The 20193-nt window shown below is 46.7% G+C and overlaps 1 protein-coding gene across 6 annotated transcripts in view; it reads right to left on the minus strand.

The window, feature by feature from the left end:
• MYOF (myoferlin) overlaps positions 1 to 7435 on the minus strand; it is a 686313-nt gene extending 678878 nt beyond the window's left edge. For 2 of the 6 annotated variants that reach the window (XM_069239822.1, XM_069239820.1), the window contains exon 1: positions 7172 to 7435. In XM_069239822.1, the coding sequence (XP_069095923.1) occupies positions 7172 to 7259 (88 nt within the window). In that variant the 5' untranslated portion in view covers positions 7260 to 7435. The remainder of the gene's footprint in view (positions 1 to 7171) is intronic. The other 4 variants (XM_069239825.1, XM_069239824.1, XM_069239821.1 and 1 more) reach the window with 3 other exon arrangements.
• Between the last annotated feature and the right edge of the window lie 12758 nt (positions 7436 to 20193).

The following is a 20193-nucleotide window of genomic DNA, read 5'->3' on the forward strand; positions in this document are numbered from 1 at the left end:
GTTTGGATGGACTGCAGGAGGATACACTAACAAGGTTGGTCTTGATCAAGGATCTTGGGTTCCGACTTAGTCCTTCAAGTTCCAATCCACCACAGGAGTACACTTCTGAATGCCTTCCCCCCTCCCCAGGACCTCAGGAGAGCCCACTTAGAGACACAAAGGGTGTGAAGCAGTCTAGTCCATGTCCAATTGCCACTGGTCAGCTGGACAGTTGCAGGAAAGTCCTCTACTACCTTGTTTTATCCCTGTAGCTTTACCAGGAGGTCAGACGTATGACCCTTGAAATCTTCTTATTTGTCCTGGGTACAAGAGGGAGCAGGTCCTGTTCTTTAGGATTCCCCTCACCTCACAGACAACAGGCTCAGTCCACTGGTTTCTCCTCCCATCCAGGAGCATTCCGAAATGGGTGCCTGGAGATGCAACATTAATGCTTGGCATGAGCTAGAGGGTAGGGTGACTCCTATGCACACCCTAACTAATGGGGTATATGTTTTTGTGGACAACCCTACTCCCTTTGGGCATTTTCAAGATGGTGAAAGTCTTTGGCCACACTAAACTTGGTTTGCGAGAGCTGGTGGTATGTGGGGAGTGTACTACGGTAATCTTAGTATCCTACCACATCCAACACTAAAATTAAGCTAGGGGAAGCCAATGTATCCAGAAGAAACCCAGAGACAAAGTCTGGTGGAACAAGACCGAGCTCATCAGCAACCAGACAGTGAATGCACAAGAATTATCTTACCATCCTGTTAACTGCCTTTCATGTACACCCCAAAGCATAATATGCAAATCCAGCAGACCTGCTAAGTAAGATTTGATACTCAAGCAGGATTTGACACTGTCATGTCAAGAAGGATTGTCAGTAAACAAAGTATCACTCTCCTAAACATTCAAAAAAATCAGCTCAATCCAAAGGATAGAGGCTGAAACACTGGATGTGCAATAATTTTTCGCTTCTTTAATAATAATTCTCAAAGAGACACTCTTTGAGCGAATTATTGTAAATTATTTGGAGATTGTCTTTGGTTTGTGTTAGTGTACAAAGATGTGTGATTTAAATGTGCGTGACGGTGTGTATGGTGATGTGATACGTGTTGCTTGCGTATGTTGAGTTGTCTCTAGTTCTTGGTTTGTCAGTATCAGTGTGGAATCTATTTGGTGAAGGGGGGTTTGTTCTTTTTCTTACTCGATCGAAAAAGTGTACATAATGTTGAATACTTATGTGTATGGATAATAGATGAGAATTATTATTAAAGAAGCAAAAATTTGTTGCACATACAGTGTTTCAGCCTCTATCCCTTGGATTGACCTGATTTTTTAATGTTTAGGAGAGTGATACTTTGTTTACTGACTGTACGTTTCCCTGAATCTCTCTCCGTATTTGGGCAAGGACCCTGTGTTTGACTTGATTATGTCAAGAAGGATGTTCACAGGCCCCGCCCTGTATTTTCAAGCACTGCCAGGAAAGTCAACTCTGCCTATTCAGGTCAGCCTCATGGTTGGCATTTCACACCTATGCAAACTCTAATCAGTTGCTGGGAGAAATTTGAGAGCAAATGCAAATTAATCTCCGGGAAATTTAGGCAGGGAAAAATGTAACTTTCTAAATGTTACTCTTCCTTAATATTTATTAAAAAGAGGACTTCACTATTGAATTTGATTTTAATAAATATAAATATATTTATAAGTATTTTTCAAGAAAGTGTAATTCCTTGGATTTAGTATTAGAATGTTTATTCTGTACTGTCATTTTCCATGTAGGACAGCTAGAGCTGCCACAATGAAAATAGGTTTGGGGTACTACTCACTGTAAGGACATGTTAACACTAAATGTCTGCGTTTCCTACATTTAATTGAAATAACATGCACCCTGCCTTGTGGATTACCAATATTTAAAAGGGAGGTTTTGACCAGTCTGTCAAAAGGGTGCATTTTGAAAGGTCCAATTTCAATTTTTATACTGCTACAGTCAGGGTCCACTAGTAGGCCTGAAACCATGTTTGTACTACCACTGCAGTAAATAGTAGAAAATGTGGTGCAGTCAACTAGTGGCATTTAACTTCCAAGCCCTGGATTCATCTTGTGCATTGTATCATGGGCATGTAAGTAAATGAAATATATCAATATAGAATACGCCAATTCAATCATTATTAAAGGACACAGGCACTCTATTACTGGTTATCAATGGTAAAGCGCACAGAGTTCTAAATCAAGTAAAATTAAGTTCAAGAAAAAGATGGAAAATCAGGAGAGGCCACGCAGAAAATGCAGATATCTTACATGTATAATCAAAGAATCAGGCTTTTTAGGTGTAGAGGAGGATTTATTAAAGAATGCCAGCGGGAAAAGCTTAACTGAATCGAAAAGAGTATCATGAAAAAAGTCAAAGGCAGAGAAATAAATACATTGGACAGACATGAGATGTGACTAGAAGAATTAAAATTGAAGACGGGGTGTTTGCTGCCATGCCCACAAGATTCCATGGGATGGATATTCAGGGAGGTGGAACAATGGCCAATAGCAGGTACAAAAGCACAGGCCAAGGAAGCGCCATGATCAAGTGCATTAAAGCCTAGTAAAACAATGCTGCATGAGAGGAATTCGGTGCAACATTAGTTGACCTGGTTGAGAAACTGAAGCAGTGGCAGGACAGTACCAGTGTATCCTAAGTACATTCAATACCAGACCACCTGTTTTCAGCCATCTTAAGTGAAAATGTGAATCAATCACAGAAGAAATTTTCCCTGACATGTCCTCTGAGAAACCTTTAACTACAAGAACTAACAGTGACCCATGTAAGGTCTTGCAATAGCGTACAAGCACTTTGGACCAGGAGTTAAATATTTTTTCCTGCATTTAGCAACCGGGCTGCGAAGATGCATTTAGGAGATGGCACGGAGTCAGGGGCCATGCCCGAAAGGAATATGTTTGAAGAAGCAGAAGGTCCAGCAGTTTTAAATGTTGCAATTTAGGATGTAGATGAAGAGATGAAAAATTCTGGGAAACCCTCCAACAGACAGACGCCTCTGTCAATTCGATTTCTGAGAAAATTACAGCAATGCATGCTTATGAAAACCATCAATGGTGAAGTCAGAGTGCCCATTATTGACCAACCTATGGTTACCAGGAGTCTTACACTTCCCCACTGAACAGGATATTGCAGAGTGAGAAAGGGAAAACAAAAGTGGGAGTAGCCCAGATGGGGAGGGCCCAGTCTTGAGTTGGCATTTTCTGGGGCACAGCCAGGCGTATCCCATGCTGCAGAAGAACGGAACACACTATGTGGGGCCTAGCTCCTCTTTCTCTCCATCCTCAGGTTGCACAGCAGCAGGTGTCCTGAGAAGTGTAGTTCTTAGCTCCTTCCCAGGCAAAAGTCCACCAAACCCCAAAAGCGTCCCATGTAAGGTCACCTGTATTCACACCTCTTCGGTCACTGCAGCTCAGCACGCGGTGCGAACAGTACTATTTTTTCCGCTGGCTCACACCGATAACATCAAAAAACCTGCTAACCACCAATAAATGGAAATCTCTAGTTACTCATTTGAGAAGAGTAGTTAGTTAACATGTTCTCTTAATTTAGGTCCATTTAGACCTCAAACGTCAGAGTAGAGGACACTCGCGTGGAATGGAGGCCGCCTCACGGTCCCAAACAGGGTAAAAAACAAACAACCCATATATTTACAGTTTACTAAACCACAGTCATCATGTAGCCCACACATCGGAAACCATAGGGTCCAATTAAAAAACAAAATCCCACTACCAAGCTTATATATCCAGTCACGTGCAAACAGGAAGTACGGTACCAAATCACCAATCAAGCATGTGTGTGTTTTTTAGACGAACATGCTTTCATTCGCTATTTCAGCGTAATCATACAACGCGTCTCGCGGCTACGAAATAAAAGAAAGGAAGTACATTTTCATTGTTTCAGCAAACTGAAAGGCTGTTTTTTGCTGCCTTCCATTTCCTGCTGGATTCACAATCGCGAGGAGCAGGAGTGTGGGCTGATGAAAAAAATAGCTCTGGAAGGAAGTGAAGTGCTGAAGTCATGTCCCGGGCTCAGAAATTCCAACCGAAACATGAGGGGAACTAATTATTAGAAAAGAAAAAAAACACGGAATACCACAGTGGCAACAGCCCAGCGACGATAACCAGTTTCATTGCAGTCGCCGCTTGTATAATATTCGAGTGTATTTTTCCTCAGAGATGGCTCTGGCAATGAAAAAGGTTGTTTGCGCAGCAATTCTGTGAGAAACTGACATTACACGTAGAGCTCCCAGCCCGAAAGAGTGTTTATCTAGAAGGATGGGTCTGCACATGTGCTGCGGAGCCTGTGATTCATACCAAGCTATGCACACCGGCTCTGCACAGGGATGTAACTTGAGAGCGGAAAGCCTTTTCTATGGATTGTTAAGCAACCGCCTTATTTACCCACGAGATCTCTGTGAAGCCTGTCGGAAAATAATAATATGGATGAGCACATTTACCAAGAAGGCTTTGGTCATCTCGGGGCAGAGAATATTCTTTGAATCTGCCCCGCACAGCTGGTAGGGTTAGAAGCAAATATTTATTTCCCTGCTCCAGCAGGAGAAGAGAAGCAAGATGGGAAAAGGACATCCTCTCTCCTGCCCTTCGGGTGTGCTGTGGTTTAGCGACTAAAGAACAAAGCCCGAACATCAATTGCGCCATCTGGCGGTCAACAGGAAGACAAACCCGAATGCACAAGCAGCAAGCACCTTCGTCCTACTATCTGGAAAGAGACATATTTAACAAGCAGGGGAGGGCGCCGCATTTAAGAATTTGGATTTCAAGAGTGTTGTAGTCTTAGTAATGGTGTAACTTGGCTAGACTCGGTTTACTCCACCACTCACTATTGTTCAGCGACCATCTATTCAGATGTATCTGCAACAACCTGGTAAGGGTAACGGGATGTGCCCTGGGGCTGGGAGGGCCGGGCCCAGTTCTGTCTTCAATCATAACATTTAGTGACAGCCGGGCGTAGCCTCCCACTAAAATGAGAAGGCTTGGTAGCAGCATTCGTAGTTTAAGGTGAGTGGGCCGAGGGGCTCCCTCCTTGTGATGGTGACACCACTTTGAGCAGCCATTGGTAAAGCCGGAATGTCCAAGCCTCCTCTAGTGCCCAAAGCGTCGAGTGACCGGACACCCGCAGACAACTTGGTTTTTTCAAGCACTTTGCGAAAGCGAGAAGCTAAAACAAGTATGAGAGAAACTCTGCCTTTACCAACAAAAAGACCACACTAGAAAAGCATATTGAGAAGTTAATAGGGGACACTAATAATAACAGGGCTGAAAACCACAGCCTAGAAGTAGTTAACCAACATATGTAGCATAGAGTGCCACCTGACTGGTATTTTGATGCCTATTTCTGTTATTGCAGCCAAATATATAACCCAATAACTGGTATTACACCCAAAACAAGCCAGGGCTCTCGATTTTGTCTATGGTTCTAGTTGGTTAAGAAATAAGTAACAATGATTTTGCTTGATATAATATTGAAAATGCTTCTGTTCTGAAACGATGAAACAGTCAAATAACTAAAAAATGTTTCTTTGAAATTACATCACAGGCCGATGAAGAGTGATACTGCTGCGAGTTTAGACCCTTTTCACTCTGAAGGCGAGGGCACAAATGGTTATTAGACTGCTGGTGGTGAGCACCGAAAGGACCCGGCCCTCTTAAGGCCCTGCATGTCTCACGGATATTAAGTGGCATTGGATTAAACTGGGGTCCGGGGAGGGGGCAGGCTGCAAGGACCTGCGTTACGCCTCATTTTACTGCATAAAACAACGGGAATCGCTTCAGTCTTCAGCCCAAGAGGAGGGGGCGGTGTGGGTTAGCAGAAGAGGGCGTGAGAGAGACAAGACAGGCCAGTGTACTTTACTATAGGTGCGCCCCCTTCCACAGGTATGGAGAATGCAGACACAGTGCATCTATCCCCCACAAGGGCGTGAGCAGGTATTTAGGCCACGGAAGTTCTGACTTCCGTGGGGCCTGATCCTTCGAATGTTTTCAAAACAGCGGCTTTAGAAACTTTGCTCAAGAAAAGACTTGTCACGTGAGGGTTTCATCGAGCGCCTTGGTGACCAAGGTGTGGCCCACAGTTGCCAAGGGGGCCGTGTCATGCGTGACACCAGGAGCCTGCGTCTCCCTATTATCTTCGCTTGTAGCAATGGTCGGGGGGCAGAGATGAACTCAAGTAGAGTGTGGGCTAACGTGTCCCAGGTGACATCGGGTGGGGAGAGGGGTGCTTACCCTCTGTGGGATTCCCCAATCCCAGCATTCACCCCTTCGGGTTCTTCCGAATCAGTTGGTGAGAAAGCCAGGGAACAAACACAGAGGCTCGTAGCGCACACATTTACCTTTAAAAGGACCGCATTGTGAGGCAGCAACTCGTGGTTTTAACTTAACTCAGGTGACTAAGGACGACGGGAGGTAATATACCTTCCCTTCCTTGTCTCCAACCGGAAGTCCCCTATGGAGCCCTCAAACGGTCTCACGTCAGGTGTGACGAGTTTCTCCCGCTATGCATCCAATTTGCACGGTGGTACTTGTAGTCCTACGATTATAAAGGGCAAATTCCCTTCGAAGTAACTCGATTTCAAGGAGAAAAGGTCAGGGATGGGCATGGTTCTCGCGTCCGACTCGAGACGACCCCAGACTTCTGTCTGTGGGATCGGATTCCCGCACAGTTTTCACTAGCCACCTCACTGCACAAACGTGAACGGTAACAACATGGTCTAACATCAGGAACGGAGACCCTCCTCAGTGGGCGTTTCCTCCAGACAAACCAGAATCCGAGAGCTGCAGGCAGACGGGAAGAAAAAAAAACTCTTTCAGCATCTGGCTTTAATTCTGGAAAGAGTTCAGTTTCTGTGGAGTCCATTTAAAGACACGGAGTCACTAGTAAGGAATAAAGTCACGAAACAATCCCCACTTGTTATGTGAATAGTTTTTTACCACTTTAACCACAGTTGGTGCCTGTCTAGGCGATAACCTGGTCCCTAGTCCCAGGGTGTCTGACAGGCAGCGCGGCTGCTGCACAGGAGCACAACGGGTGTCAGGTACTCCCCGAGAAGGAGCCGGGAGCCCCAGCCAGAGATGATAAAGATAACCGGATGCGGGAGGGAGGAAGCCCTCGGCACCGCCTTACCTTTGAAGACGATGCTGGTGACGGGGTCAGGCTTCCCCAGTTTGGTTTTGGGGATGTTGCAGGCGCTTTCCACGATGACCTTCAGCATGGTGGCGGTGCAGGGGAGGATGAAAGGAGCGGGAGCTCGGACTCTCCTGTCGGCTCTCCGAGGCTCTGCTCCAGACCTACCCGGCAGCGGAGACGGGGGGGAGGCGCCGGGATTCGGAGGGGGAGGACCCGCTCAGGACTGGCCCACGCCCTGCCCTCTATAAACACTCGCATACCTGCGCTGCGCTCCCGGCTCGCAGTCACCGGGCGGGGGGTGGCAGGCCCCGGCCTGTGGAGGCGCCCCCTCCCCGCCGGCAACCGTGGCCTGGCAGGCGGAGATGAGAACTCCTGTCCCTGCAGTCATAGATTCACATCTCTACACAACCCTGTCCAGGCAGGATAGAACATCTCCTGTCTCTATCGGAACAACTTAACAACTCTTGTCCGTACAAACAACTCCCCGCACTGCAGCAACTAGAGACCTGACAGTCACAACTTCAAACCTCTACACAACTTCTGTCTCTGTAGGAACAACTTCATAACTCTTGTCCCTGCAAACACAACTCTCGGGCACCGCAGCAACTAGAGACCTTACAGTCACAACTTCACAGTTCTTGTCCAGGCAGACAGACTAGAACAACTCCTTTCTATGCAGGCACAACTTCACAACTCATGTGCGGGCAAACACGAAGGTGCAGCAACTACAGCCCTGACAGACACAACTTCACAACTCCTGTCCGGGCAGACACACCTCCCAGCACCGCAGCAACTAGAGCCCTGGCAGACAACTTCACAATTCTACACAACTCCTGTCCGGGCAGACACACCTCCCCAGCACCGCAGCAACTAGAGCCCTGACAGACACAACTTCGCAACTCCTGTCCGGGCAGACACAACGCTACGCAATTCCTATCCCGGAAGACACACCGCCCCAAGTAGAGCTCTGGCAGTCACACTTTAAAGACTAGAAATACTCTGGTCCGCGCAGACACCTCTTCACAACTCCGCACAATTCCTGTCACTTCACTTTCTTCTAAAAACGGGATATGAATTTTAAATTGTTAAGAGTGTCGGGCACCGGGAAGGAACTCTGAAAAACGTGACAGTGCGGGGAAATTTCACAACCCTATTGCGATTCGAGCCCAGAACGACACCATGAGAGAAGCAGTTCACAGAAAAAGCTGCTGTCCGCAAAGAGCGAAAACCCCTCAAAACACAGGCTCTGTGCCTGACGGCCTTGTTATTCCATTCAGGTTCTAGCTTACGGTATAATACGGGGCTGCTCACATAATGTGGTGTACTATTAATTACGGGCATTGGATACGTTCCTTGATGAACGTGGCCGCCCGTCCCTCTTTAAAACCCCCACACCAGTGCTTCGTAAGTTTTTGCCCTTCTAGTGTTAAACTCAATAAAAAGCACAACCTCACTTTCAACCACTTAGTCTGTTTATGAACACCAACCTCTGTTTATATAGTGCTTAGGTTTGCCGTTCCAAAGCACTGGAAAAAGGGCCCCTTTTACCTGATTTACTGACACCTGACGTGTTGATCTCGAAAGGATGAAAGGCCGAGTTGACCCTGCCAGGAACTGGCCGATACTTGAAAATCACACCTAGATTAGCAACGGGCGACCAAGGCATACACAAGGAGCTTAAAGGAATACCATGTGTTTTTGAACCAAACTAGGGGGTGGAGAACCTATTCTCTTTAATTGCATTGGAGCCTCTGGCCCCCCTGCCACGCCTCTGTCATGATGTTAATGCGTGTCAGGTGCAGGCTCCACTTTTAAAACACTTTATGGGGCCATTTTACAGGGATTACTCCTGCTGCCATACAATTTCATAATAACTGGAGCACAATACTACCATCGCCACATCCCCCCACCTTGTGCAGAGGGTACAGCTGCTGTCACTCAGTTTCTTGCCTTTGGCCTCCCTACACATGGCTGCTGCCGTCACGACGCTTCTGCGTGGCTGACGCATGCACCAACACCGCTGTGGCGCGCTTCTGCAGGCCGCAGTGTTACTGTCTGACGTTGGTACCCTTTGTTTCCACCAGGACACTGCCCCTGCTCAGAGAGCAGGGGAGGCTCCCGCAGGCCGCAATGTTACTGTGGGAGGCTCCTGCGGGCCCCACTGTTACTGTCTCACGTTGGTACCCCTTGTTTCCACCAGGACACTGCCCCTGCACAGAGAGCAGGGGAGGCTCCTGCAGGCCGCACTGTTTCTGTTCCGCTGTACAGGTGGGGCTACTGCCGCCACTCATTCTGTGCACCTGTGTGGGCGGTGCTGCTACTGCCCCTGTGTCTGCATTTCCGCTCTGACTTTTGGTTCTGTGCTCTTGCTGAAAGTAGTGCTGATGTTATCAGTTTCAGTGCTCCTATTGCAGGTAGTGCTGGCTTTCACGGTATGTTTTTGCAAAGCTGGTGAAGGTCGCACTAGTTCCACATTGTTACTTCATTCAGGTACTGCAGAGCCTGTTACATAATACCCTTTAACCTTGTCCAGGTGTGTACAGTTATCGGTGTTTGTTTTATAATGGGTAGTGCAGGTGCTGTTATATTGTTTCCTCACATGCCGAAAGGGTATGGGTGGTGCTGTTACATTGTTTCATCACACGCTGGAAGGGTATGGGTGATGCTGTTACATTGTTTCATCACACGCTGGAAGGGTATGCGTGATGCTGTTACATTGTTTCATCACACGCTGGAAGGGTATGGGTGAACCTGTTACATTGTTTCATCACACGCTGGAAGGGTATGGGTGATGCTGTTACATTGTTTCATCACACGCTGGAAGGGTGTGGGTGATGCTGTTACATTGTTTCATCACACGCCGGAAGGGTATGGGTGATGCTGTTACATTGTTTCATCACACGCCGAAAGGGTATGGGTGATGCTGTTACATTGTTTCATCACACTCCGAAAGGGTATGGGTGGTGCTGTTACATTGTTTCATCACACGCCGAAAGGGTATGGGTGGTGCTGTTACATTGTTTCATCACACGCTTAAAGGGTATGGGTGGTGCTGTTACATTGTTTCCTCACAAGCTGAAAGGGTATGGGTGATGCTGTTACATTGTTTCATCACACGCCGAAAGGGTATGGGTGGTGCTGTTACATTGTTTCATCACACGCTGAAAGGGTATTGGTGATGCTGCTACATGGTTTCATCACATGCTGGAAGGGTATGGGTGATGCTGTTACATTGTTTCGGGTATCGGTGATGCTGTTACATTGTTTCATCACAGGCTGGAAGGGTATGGGTGATGCTGTTACATTGTTTCGGGTATCGGTGATGCTGTTACATTGTTTCATCACAGGCTGGAAGGGTATGGGTGATGCTGTTACATTGTTTCTCCATTGTTTCATCACACGCTGAAAGGGTATGGGTGATGTTGTTAAATTGTTTCACTACAGCTTTTGTAGGCAGTGTGGGCGCAGTTACAATGTTTCAGTACACCTTGAAAATGTTGTTACACTGCTGCAGTACACCCTGAAAATTTTGTTACACTGCTACAGTACACCTTGAAAATGTTGTTACACTGCTGCAGTACACCCTGAAAATGTTGTTACACTGCTGCAGTACACCCTGAAAATGTTGTTACACTGCTACAGTACACCTTGAAAATGTTGTTACACTGCTACAGTACACCTTGAAAATGTTGTTACACTGTTGCAGTACATCCTGCACAGCAGGCAGCAGTCCCAAAACACTGTTTCCGTACACCTTGTTTAGGCACTTTAGATGCTGCGCCATGGTTTCAGTTCACCTTCCATGTGCTGAAGCTCTGACCTCTGGCATTGTGCTTGCAACTCCTGGCCTCACAAGAAAGCAACACACTTGAAAAACAACTATTTATTGTTGCAAGTGGAGCGGGCCCCAATATAAAGGAGTCACTGTGTCCTCGGCTCCCCTGAGCATGTAAATGGAGCAAGAAAGGAGCAAGAAATACAGGAGAGAAGGGTGGGGATGGTTTAAAGGGGAAAACCATAAGGGGAGCAAAACAAGAGAAGAACAGGGAGTGGACACAACACAAACGCGGGTCAGCGGTTGAGTAACAAAGAAACAGGGGGGGGGGGTGTGGGTGTGTTTTCGTTCGTTCGGGTTCGAGAGAGACTGAGAGAGTAATTAAAGAGACCGGGAGGGTTGACAAGCATTAGCGAGATAGACAGATGCGAAAGAAAGTGAGACAGGCAAGAAGAGTGGGAAATAACCATGGAGCTACGTGAGAGACAGTCAAGTGTCAGAGAGAGAGGTGGCGAATGGTGAGAGAGCATGACACTGTGAGAGAAGTGATATAGCTATAGAGAGCAGAGAAACACAGAAAGAAGAGAGACAGAAAGAGAGTGAGAGACCAGGAGTGAGAAAAGTGATAAAGAGACAGATGGTTATATACAACAGAGATGCAGAAGGCGGTATGTGAGACTAGTTGAAAAGACAGCTCAGAGAAGGACAGCTAGGACAAGTAATAAAGAGGCGACTGAGAAAGAGCGGGGACAGAATGGAGTGAGTGTTCAGCAAGAAGGAGAGGTAGAGGGTGGGGGAGACAGTTGATAATGGTTAACAGAGATGATGCGGAGAGAGGCAGCTCAGAGAGGAGGAACGAGAGGTGTGAGAGAGAGGGGTGATAAAGGGATAGGGTATAAAGACAGCTGAGAAAGGTGGGGGACTTGACAAGTGGGAAAGTGACAGATAAATGAAGGGTGGCAATTGAGAATGATGACAAACTTACAGAGCAGAATGGGATACGGAGCGGCTACACAATTTATAGAGAGACACAGAGATAGGTTAGGAAAACTACAAAGGGAGGGGCAAGTAGATATGGAGAAGAAATTGAGACAGACAAGTGAGAAAAAGACAGACACAGAAGTAAGAGAGGGTGGATGCAGGTGAAGTAGAGGTGAAAAAGACAACAGTTGAGAGAGGTGGCAACATTTATTATGAGATCCTTCTTAGTCGCGGCTGCTGTAGGGGGAAGAGGTGGGCGGGGGGCACAAAATAGAAACAGAAAAAAAACATACTAGCCCATCGCTGCATCCATGTATCGCTGCTCGTCAGGCACTGCCCTGTAGCCAATCCTAATGAGAGCAACATCGGGATTGGCCTGAGTGCACTCGATTTGTGCTCCCAGGTAGACTGGGAACCTGTGCCTGCTGCCTCCAACCCGGCAACACAGCTTTGGTTGGAGAGAGCTCAGCGCACATGTGGGTTTGGCTGGCCTGAGAAGGTCGGCCAAATTCACATGTGCACTGGCGGGAGTGCGCACCACTCCCCCTCCTTGCCTATCACCCCCCATGGCCCTGCCCCCTTGATATATAAAATTATAATAAACATGGTTTGTTATTGTTTTATTTTTTAAGTCTTGCAGCTGCTGCTGCTGGCGGGAGGGGTGGGGGGGCGACGCTCCTCCACCATAGCAAAGGAGCTGCCACTGCTTCTTATCACTTACTCTGTGAAACTACTCTTTCTTGGAAGTGTCTTGAAATTCTGCTCCTTCACAGAACACATTGGGCATATTTAATTTCTCTCAGGAATACACTATTCTGTTTCTTCACAGATTTGGGATTAGCAGGTTGATTCATTTCAGTGAGGGAGTTCCTTAGTTCCCTTCTGTTCGATTGGTTCAAACAATATAAGCTGTTAATTGTCCAAATAATTTGCAGACTGTTCCTGCACAGGTCTACCAAGACTCTGTTGAAATCTAGTTGCATCATTAATTCCCCATGGTCAATTTTCACTTAAGCACTACAGACTTACTGGTGGATTAAAAAATGTTACAACTTCAATATGTCCTTTTCTTTCAGTCTTACCACCAATGTGATTATTGTCAAATGAGTTGACTTCAGGTGCATCCTCCATTACATGTTAAGCAGGGGCGGCTCCTCCACTACGGCGGAGGACCATCACCCCACTGGTTTTTCCAAAAAGGAAAAATAAAATGATAACAACATACATTATGTTATTATAATTTTATTTTTCCTTGTAGTGGGGGGGGCGGGGCTGGGCTGGGCTGGAGGGAGGGGACAATAGGAGGGCTATGTGCACACAAAGTGCGCATGTCTGTTTGGCCTGCCATGTTGGGCCGGCCAAAATGACATGCGCACTTTGCATGTTCTCCACCTGGATGTATTGCACAGCCGAGTGGAGAATATGGCCAGGCTCCCATTCCCAGTCTAAGCAGCGAAGCAGGCCGCTCAGACCAATCCTGATGCTGCTGAGCAGCCTTGTGATTGGCTGGGAGACTGTGCAGCCAGTAAGAGGATGGAGGAGAGACAAATGTGTCTCCCCTCGAAGGTAGGTGTTTTTTGTTTTTTTTAAATTTATTAATTTTTTAAAACAACCTCCATCAGTTCGTGCCCTGTCTCGCCCCACCACCCCTGTGATGGCATAATACTTCGGTGATGGCTCCTCTTAAATCAGTCCTACCTCCCTTTGTCACACTTTCTTTTCTCCCCAGTTTGTTTCCTGTGTCTATTATTGTCTTAGATGTTTGCTCTATCTCCTGTAGTCTTTCTTCCTTTTTATTTGAATATATTTTCTCCCTTGTGCTGAAGTCCTCCTGTTCATTCCACATCCCCATCCCACTCTGTGACCCACCATGGCTCTTGCTGAGTCCAGCTTTCAGATAAGTGTAACTTCCTAAATCTGTGACTGGGGACTCGTGATGTGCCTGATGTGGGTCTTGTAGAACAATGGGAAACATTAACTTATGAGGTTTACCCTTGCAGAAAGTGATGGCTGTAATAGATGTCAATTATATTATATGTTTCTAGCCCAGCCCAGAACATTACCTTTAGGTTTGTCCTTATCAACACCAGTTACAAGAACATTGCCTTTAGAGAATTCCAGAACTGGGCACAGAAAGCCTTATCAAAAACTCAATCTAGATACAAGTTATATACTATTCGTAAAAGGACTCCTGCACCCAATTATATTTTGCATGGGAAAGTGTGGTGACTCACTGTAGGCGGGTGTCATCCACCTCGCCTACCGAAGCGCTGGAATGGCGCCGATCGCGCACCTCCTCCGGCCCCATCCAGCGTCACCAAGGAGACGCGTGGGGGCGGAGCACCCTGCCGGCACTGGATTTCCGGGTTGCCGCGGAAAAGAAAGAGGAGAACGCCAGAGGGGAGAGGAGAGCCGAACGCGGTATCGAGGAGGCGGGATAAGAAGAGGACACAGGGGAAGAAAAACAATGGGAAGAGAAGATCAGGGGAACGTGCGACGAGGAGTGGAAGCCCAGCCCAAGTAGTGGAGCCGGAGAAAAGCCTCGAGGAGGAGATGAACCCTGCCACAACCCAGGAGGGTCGTGGCTGAACAAGGTACGGGCTATATTTAAGGGAAACCAACAAAAGGGGAAAAAGGGAGCAGTAGGGGGAAGTAAGAACACCGGGGAGGGCATAAAGGAAACAGGGCAGGTTGTTTTGGGCACCGGGGACAGGGGAAGCACTGATCCTATTCCCACCCCGTCACCAACCTAATCTAGACACTATAATAATCCGCTCCCTCCTTTAATGCACTGCCTCCTCTAGTTCCTTCCCTCGCCCTCCCACACCTATACTAACACATCATAGAGATATCCAAATTCGTCCCACTTACCTGGAGCTATCTTCTTGTTCTTCCGAGAGCCCATGGGAACCAAGAAGAAGTAGTCCGGAGGACGCCGCCTAAAAGAAAAAAGAAAGAACATTAAAGACTGATAAAAGCCAATCAAGTTTTCACAAGAAATCCACCAAAGATAAACTGGGAAGACTTACAGCCATTATAACTATATTCTCCTTACTATAACAAATAAATTGTGCTTAAGCCCTTATAGGGCCCCCTGAAATCCGAGTCCGAGTCCTCTGTACCACTGAGCCCGCCACACTCACTAAGAATGTCCGGTTGAAAAAATCTACAACTTAAATGTCTTGGTCTGTTTCCTACTGAGCAGATTGGGAACCCAGTTATTGTACGGTTGAAGTGTTACTGATTTACTGGGAGCACTGCAAGCTGGAAAGAATGTAGCACTAATGAGGATGGAGTATTGTGGATGCAAGCCCACTAAGTGCAGGAAGTTTAGTTTATTCCACAGATCATGACATCCCCTCAAAAGACTGCCATCTTAGTGGTAGAGCTCCTTGTCTTCATGAATTAATGAAATAAAATCCACATAACAAATATAGAGCACGAAGATTAGAAACCGGCCACATGATCGCTCCTTAAGCCCGAACCTCTTCCAATCTACCAAATGCTGCACTTATATTCTAACAGTTCTTGCACCCAGAAACTTTTTTTTACCTCATATTGTTTTCAGTAATTACTTGAACCAAAACAGGATTAGGTGAAAGATGTGTTTTTTGAGAACAATGTTTCAATTATGACACATGGGGTACAAGATACATTTTCATGGTCTAGGGTAGTTTGCAGTCACTCTCCTACCCCTTTCAATTTCTGCTCCACTGTCTACAATAAAACGTTTCCACCTCCTTCTCAACTTCCTTTACTACAGCTCAGGGCCAATTTCTTACTTTAACTCTCCATCTGTAGCATCAGTGGAGCCCTTGTGTCATTGCTGAATAATTTCTGTGGAAGCCTGCCCTATCTCCCTTTTTGGTTTTAGAGGCTGTGCCTAAAGATGAAAAGACACCTCGTTGTCCTTTTTAGGTCGAGCGCGCAAGCGCTCTGACGTGTTGTAATCTATCTGTGGGCTTTTAACTACACTCACCACACACCCATCACTATCACTCGTTCATGGGTCTGCCTTTCAAAAATCCTTTATCATCATTGGTAAATGCTTTAAATTTGTTCCTCCATGAGGCGGTTTTGTTACCGCCGTGGCCAACGACCCTGTTACATGGATAATTGCATGATTGCCGGCACGTTTGACTGCGAGAGAACTTCTTTTTCCTTTTGTGTCTCTTATTGGGCTCACGCTCATGATGGCCGTGGCGCTTTGAATTGGCTTGCTTGTTTCAACTGTTTTACTTTTCAATTTATGTGGCAAGAAAAGTCCATTTAGGATTTTACAACGCTAATAGCTCTGACTCGAGCAAACACGAGACCCATTGCATTGCAAATGCTTGTTTTTCATTTTGCTGCCATAGCATTCACTAACTATATGCCTTGACAATGCAATACAACTTCACATTTCAGCAGGTGGCCGATCAACAGAGCACTTGCTTAAGTCAAGAAGGGGCAGACAACTGGGTGGAATTCCTGACACAATATTGCTCTTATCTCCTGCAGTGGCCTAAGTTTACTGCAGGGTCCAGGCCACCACTTGTTGGGAAAAGCGAAGTGCTCTCCATTTTGCAAATACACTCTAACCCTGCCCCCCGCACCTCCCACCCCTCCCAACCCCCCAGGCTCCACCAGGCTAAAACCCTCTGCGGTCCAGTTACTATACAATGGTCCTAAAGTTGATGCTTTACAGTGCAGTTCCCAGCACTCCTGAAGGATTCAGTGCTGTCCTGTCACTGGGGGAGCAGTAGCCTCGAAGTTGCCACCATCATTATGGCAATGTGTGCGTCCCATGCCTCCTCTATTACCCAGCCTAAGGCCCACACCAGGTCCTATTTCCATGCCACTGCCAGGCTCCAGATTAGTGCACCAATGAATGCCCTATTTTCTTCAAGCCCCGCCAGTCAGGGTGGCTCTTGAGATTTCAGGAGAGGCCGGGTGGGTGAAGGAACTGGGGCTCAGATGAGAATTTCAAAGAATGAGGCCTTCTTGAGACTCAGGCAGTCCTGCTCCCCAGTCTAAGTTCCTTATAAAGTTCAGGCATTTGATTTACTTCAGTAGTGGTATAGGGACCCCCCTTAAGCAGCTTAAGTGGAAGCTGCCACTGGAACCCCTGAGGTGGTGAACTGGGTCCCACTAAAACATTAACTGTTTATGGGCCTCTCCTGTCTACCAACAAAGTGTTCATAATGTTGTTTGGGAGTACCATGGTGTGACAGGTGGACTGAAGTATAGCAAAGGAGATAGAGAAAGAATAATAACAAAATGATGAAAACAGGAGCAAGACAGAGTGAGGGACAAAAAGAAAAAGTGAGCCTGAGTGAGAAAGGTAATAATGAAAAATAAGGGTTAAAAACAAAAGATGGGTAGGCAGAAAGAGGAAAGAAAGAACAAAAGGGTGAAAGGTAATAACGAAAAAAGGGTGAAAAGTGAGATGGTGAGCAGAAGATTGAATGTATGATGTATGGAAAAATGAAAGGATGGATGAAAGTGTGAAAGGATCAATAGATTAAATGCAGAATGCATGAGAGAAGGAAGAATAGACAGATGGGAAACAACAAATAGATGGATAGCTAAATACATTAATATATTGACAGAGGATGTGTGAAAGGATGGATTGTGAGGAACCCCCTACCCAAGTGCTTAATTTGTGCTTGTTGTTTCCAGTGCTGAGCACCGGCACTTATTTTTGAGGGCTGGCACTTATTTTTCTGCCTCAAGCATTTACTGCGACCAAAAGACCCATATGGGAAAGACGGAGGAAGAGGAAAAACAAAAAAGCGTCACAATGGGAGAAAGCAGAAAGCTGCAAGAGTGAGCTGAAGGGGCAGGGAGTGGCTTTAAATGGATTGAAGTGACCCGAGATGGCTTCAGGATTACGCTGCCTCAGTATTCCGTGTTCGCACATTTATGCAGCAGCTGCATGCTTAAGAGGAGGGCTTTGCACACTGGCACATTTTTTTTTACGAACTAAGCACTGCCATCCCCAATTCCCGCACTTACCTGGTGACAAATACGCACATCTCTCCTCGTTGCTCCCGAGATGCCGTAGGAATCTGAAAGAGAAACAAAACAAGCATTTGGAATGCAACGTGTCTCGCATTTGCTACAGTTAGAGATATAAGTGTTGTAAACTCCTAACCTGACTTTTCCTGCCACACAAATTCCAAGAAAAACAACAGCGCGATCGCGCTGAGCAGAAAATAAAAATATAAAGTAGTCTAGAAACCATGCTGAAAACATTGTGCCTCGAATAGTTTCAGTAGTTTACCGGTGCTGTGTAGGTGGGCTAAACATCGGAAAAGGCATGACGTATGCATGCCTTTCACAAATGAATGCAAGCGGATTTTAAAAGGCAAGCCCACAAACCCATGAAAGTGACTGACGTGACATGGGCGTGGTTAGAAGCCCAAAGAGAGAGTACAGCATGGGACGGAGCGCTTTGCGCTCGCCCATAACAAGGGCAATATGTTAGTGAAGGATCTACACCAGGAAAAAAGGTTACCAACACTGAGGAAGGACTTTGCCTTGCAGGAACCCAGGGGTGAGGCAATCACATCAAAAGGCTTGACGAAGCTGAAACCTAGCACACAGGAGAATACTGATAAGGCTGCCAGGATTGAGCAAGATGCCGCAGGAAGCTGACAGTGGGAGACCGACAGGAGCCAGAAGGACGTCGCAGATGGAGGTGACCGCATGGCCAGAGAGCTGGGAGCTGGTATCGTGGTGCCTGATGACTTTCACGATTCCACAGAGACCTAGACGTAGGAGTGATGGACGCCTCCAGAGGAGGCTTGCATGCAGGCCTCAACTCAGGAGAGGTTATGGCAGTGCAGTGAATTAATGTTGAAGGGAGGGGAGGCCATGTTTATCTAAGGGATATGTGTTTGATGATTTACAATTTAATTTACACAGGTGGCGCACTTAGGAGAACTAGCTGAGACCATACACTCTTTCATCTCCATTCCTTAGCGTGAGGTTTTTCTTGTTTTCTGTGGAGACCTTAATTTGTGTGAAGTGAGTGGACGGGTTACCCTTGCTAAATCCCATAAAGAGTACATTTTACCTTGGTATTCATTGAAGTGAGTGGCATGAAGGTAGAAGTGACATGTTGGTGACCCCACTATTAGATCCCAGATTTGGGGGCATTTTTCTAAGGCACTGTTATAGAGGAGGTGATGTTCCTACCACTTGGGCCCAAGTCTTTTCGCACTGGTGTACTGGTAGAAGTAATAACCAATACCCAGTGAGAACATTTACTTACCACAGTTCCTTTCATTTCCCTGAGGGCTCTGGAAGCAGCCATCTGGAGGGAAGATCTGTGAGGAGATGCAAAAGGAAGAAAGAAAACTTTGTTACCAAGACAGATCAGCACAAAAGGAATTCCTCAGTTCATCCATATATGTATTATAAAGTTGCCAAGCTATAACTGATCAGGCTGGAAACTCAATCCGGTTTTGCAGACTCAGGATGCAGCAATTGGTAGACTGGCAGACATTTTGGGGCAACAAAGGGGACATACCGCTGTGCCGTCAGTAGTACTGCAGAACTATGTGGGGGGAGAAGACCCAAACTTCTTCTTCAATAACTTTGAACACCTGGCACAGGCCACAGCCTGGCTCACAGATGGGTGGGGGCAATATTTGGGGCCCCTGCTTACTCGGTATTTACAAACTGTATACCAAGCAGCCAATCCGCAGGGTATGAGCCCCTATAAGGACATTAGAAGGAGCTTAATGGAGTAACTAGGAGAGGATGATGAGCACATACCGTGTCCAACGACAACAAATCAAAGAAGGGGTACAGGAAACTCCTAGGCCCCTGTATTACCGGATGACAGATATGACTGATAGGTGGCTCAAATCTGTAGCAGCTATAAATGAAGATATTCTTGAAAAGATCTATTTTGACCTATTTCTGGCATCCTTTCACCCCCCGTGCAGAAATGGGTGAGGCAGCACAGCCAAATAACACTGCAGAATGCAGTTGAATTCGCCAGTGCACATAACCACGCCGAAGAGCACCAGAGGGGTCCAGGGGATGGAGGCTGGCGTCATGTGAGTCCGGGGTGAGGTCCCACAAACCCAACCCCGTGATACAGAAAGCAGAGGTGGTACCCCTTTTACCCTGACCTGGTCCCCATCCCCTGCTGTCTGGTCCTCAGTGCTTCCAATGTGGGGTATGGGACATGCAGCAAGGTACTGTCCCTGAAAGGTGGAGCCAGTGGATGGAAGTGTGGTTCGACCCTCCTAGTATGCGACGTCTGTAG

This window comes from Pleurodeles waltl, chromosome 6 (genome assembly GCF_031143425.1).
Source record: "Pleurodeles waltl isolate 20211129_DDA chromosome 6, aPleWal1.hap1.20221129, whole genome shotgun sequence".
Classification (NCBI taxonomy): domain Eukaryota; kingdom Metazoa; phylum Chordata; class Amphibia; order Caudata; family Salamandridae; genus Pleurodeles; species Pleurodeles waltl.